This window comes from Epinephelus moara, chromosome 9 (genome assembly GCF_006386435.1).
Source record: "Epinephelus moara isolate mb chromosome 9, YSFRI_EMoa_1.0, whole genome shotgun sequence".
Taxonomy (NCBI): Eukaryota; Metazoa; Chordata; class Actinopteri; order Perciformes; family Serranidae; genus Epinephelus; species Epinephelus moara.
In genome coordinates, this window is record NC_065514.1 from 1,956,650 (window position 1) to 1,959,940 (window position 3,291).

At 36.1% G+C, this 3,291-nt stretch overlaps 1 protein-coding gene across 1 annotated transcript in view; it reads left to right on the forward strand.

The window, feature by feature from the left end:
* Positions 1–1,497, forward strand: part of dmtn (dematin actin binding protein) — a 23,332-nt gene extending 21,835 nt beyond the window's left edge. Inside the window, exon 15 of the mRNA XM_050053889.1 lies at positions 350–1,497. Coding sequence (XP_049909846.1) covers positions 350–463 — 114 coding nt within the window. The 3' untranslated portion in view covers positions 464–1,497. The remainder of the gene's footprint in view (positions 1–349) is intronic.
* The last annotated feature ends 1,794 nt before the right edge of the window (positions 1,498–3,291 follow it).

Genomic DNA, 3,291 nt, shown 5'->3' on the forward strand with positions numbered 1-3,291 from the left:
AAAGTGATGGTCAAAGTTGTCACAGTGAAATTTAAGGTGTGCTGATGGATTCACGTCATCAACTCCTGCATTGAGTAACATTACAAGTTAACGTTCCACCTTAAAAGTTGCCGGCAGTCGGCCCAGTGAATGAAGTTATTTTTTTCTCTTTCATTTTATAGTTGTAGTTTACTGATGTATGAACAGAGGTTACATAAAACCAGAGTGACCTCACGATGCAGCGCGCTCTCTTAAACTGGACCAGTCTCAAATACTGTCGTTCCCATTGGTCACTTCGACACTAACACACTGTGTCCTTCAACACACGTTGGATAAATACGCTGTCATTCATTTCTTCTTCTCCTCTCAGAGGCATCTGTCTCCGGAGCAGTTTGAGGAGATTTTCGGGATGCCGATGGCCGAGTTCGACCGCCTCTCTCTGTGGAGACGAAATGAACTGAAGAAGAAAGCCTCACTTTTCTAACAGGAAGTGACCTCATTACTCTTCAAATACTTGATGAACCGCCTGCTTCGCGAGGAGGGGGAGGAGGGCCCATCAAATATCAACAAACATCTAACTAACCAATCACGTCCCTGGATGTGTGTGTGAGGATCAGAGTGGACTGAAGGCTGGCCCTGATTAACCCTTTATTACTCTGACTAACCTTAACTGATGCACTGACACTCAGACATATTACCTGTGCTGCACTTATAATCACCACTGCTTGCAAACCATCATCATCATCATCATGTGTCCACTCATCATCACCATCATCATCATCATCATCATCATACAGTTTGTTTCAGAGCTGCAGCAGTCTGCATCAGGACGTTAGTATCGAACTCTTCTGGTGTCATGAAGCTGGGTCTCTTTTAACCGCGGTAGATCACCGTGGTAACCATGGTGACGCAGGGCTAATTAACTCTGGAATAATGTCAGAAATCATTCCTACAGGATCCTGACAGGGACAAAAGTCACAACTTTAAAACAAAGTGACGCTTTTTAACATATATCAGAACAATTACTGCCATGACGGGTCGGATCACGTCAGACTAAAAATGAATGATTATTAATTATAGTTTATTAATTATGTTAAAGGAGAACTTAATGATTTTTCAATCTGGACCCTGTTTTTTTCATCTTTTGTGTCTGAGAAATTAGAGTCCAGGTTGAAAACTACAGAAGTTACCATTTAAGTTTCTTTATTTGTTTAATGTTTAACTTTGACATTGAGCAGATTTCAGACATTATTAATGAATAAAACTGATTTCCCACCAGGTGTCTGCAGCTAAAACTGAAATTTGACCCTGAAAGTTTCACCATCTTAGTTTAGAGTGTTGCTAACATGCTAGCATGCTAACATTAGCTAATTATCAGTGAACACAGCCGACGCTGATCAATGTCATCAGTTCTGCAGGTATTTGGTCATAAACCAAAGTATTGGACACGTTAACATGTTGAATTGATGATGGCGCTAAATTAATGACGAACCACATTTCATCATCATCTATCCAATAGTTTTTTGGACATGTTGGGTTTCAGCAGAAATTAAAATGCCTTTATTTTGCACAGCACTGTAGATTAAAAAGACCAAACAACAAATATTTGAATTAAACTAAATTATTCAAAACAGCAGTCAAAATTCCATAAAATATTTTACATATATTTTATTAATTTTATAATTTTACTCTTCATTTTTGGTATTATTTCTATAATTATTTGTTTGTATGGATTTATTTAACCACCAAATTGAAATTAAATAAATTTTGGCAGTTTTATTTTTAATGTTTCTGCAGCTTCTTCTTCACCTCTAGTTGTGATTTTGTTTTTTCAAAGCTGAAAATTAATTTTTGCTGCAGCAGTGAGCCAGTTTTCTGATCAGGTGTCTTTGTTTTATCTTAATACTTTGCTATTAATTTTATTATTATTTTAAAAGTATTTTTATTATTTAAATATGGTTTTAGAATAATAACATTATTACATTTTATTTTATTAATTATTTAAAATAAAAAATAAATATTTTATTTTATTGTTTTTATTTTAAAATATTTTATTTTTGGAACATTTTAATTTAGTATAAATAATAATTTTGTCTCTTCCGTGAGACTGGACCAGTTTAAACCAGCTCCATGACACCAGTTAACAACTTCCTGATTCAGTCGTCTGATGTTTCTGCTTTAACTTGAACGACAGTCGACTCGTGACGAGCTGCTGTCTCGTATTAACAGATTGTAATATCTATTTATTATGTGGAGCTTTTTTTATTTATTTAAAGATTGTAATTTTTACTGTGACGTTTGATTTTAAAAATATTGTTTTTGCTGTACAGTTGGTTTTTTTTAAGGACTTTCTTCCTCGCTTTAACTCGCCGCCAACATTTCCCCACCACCACGTACCTTCATTTTAAAGGAGCAGTTCGTACTAATCAACATGGTAGCGTCTTTACTGGATCGTGTCTCGAGGTAGAAAAACGTCTCTGCCGCCGTCTTCACACTCTGTGTCCGTCCTTCATGCTTTCTTCTGGAAACGTCTCCACGCCATCCGGTCCTCATTGTTTCTGTTGTACGATGTAAAGAGTCAATAAATCTGAGAAAAACAGACGCTGTCTCGTCCTCTTCTTGTCTCCTTTAACCCGTCACACCCTGGTGTGATGTCTGTGACTGTTGCTGCTCTGTTCGGAGGCCGAAAATGGCTTTCAAATTTTTTTTAAGTTATCTCAAGTTCACGAGTTAATTATTTCATTATCTGGAGAAAACGAGCTTTGTTGTGTTGAGATGACGAAACAATCAACTCTTTATAACAAGAAAACTAAAGATATTTTCTCATGATGACTTATTGAGAAGTCGGCTGTTTGTTTTCTCATTACAAGATAACTAAATAATTCACATGAAGGTCTTTTAAATATAAAATGTCATCACTTCGTTATATCTTATTAGACATTTGTGTAAAATTATGTCATAATTAGTGTATGAATTCTTGAGTTTTATGAGGTCACAGTGACCTTGACCTTTGACCACCACATTCTAAGCAGTTCATTTGTGAGTCCAAACAGATGTTTGTGCCAAAGTGGAGGGCATTCTCTCAAGGTATTTATAAGTGCGTTCTTGAAAATGAGACAGATGCAAGGTCACAGTGACGCTGACCTTTAACCACCAAATTCTGATCAGTTCATTATTAAATCCAAGTTTATGTTTGTGCCAAATTTGAGAGAATTTCCTCAAAGCCTTTTTAAGATGTTGCATTAACAAGACAAGATGAACCAGGTCACAGTGACCTTGACCACTGACCACCAAATTTCATCAGTTCATTGT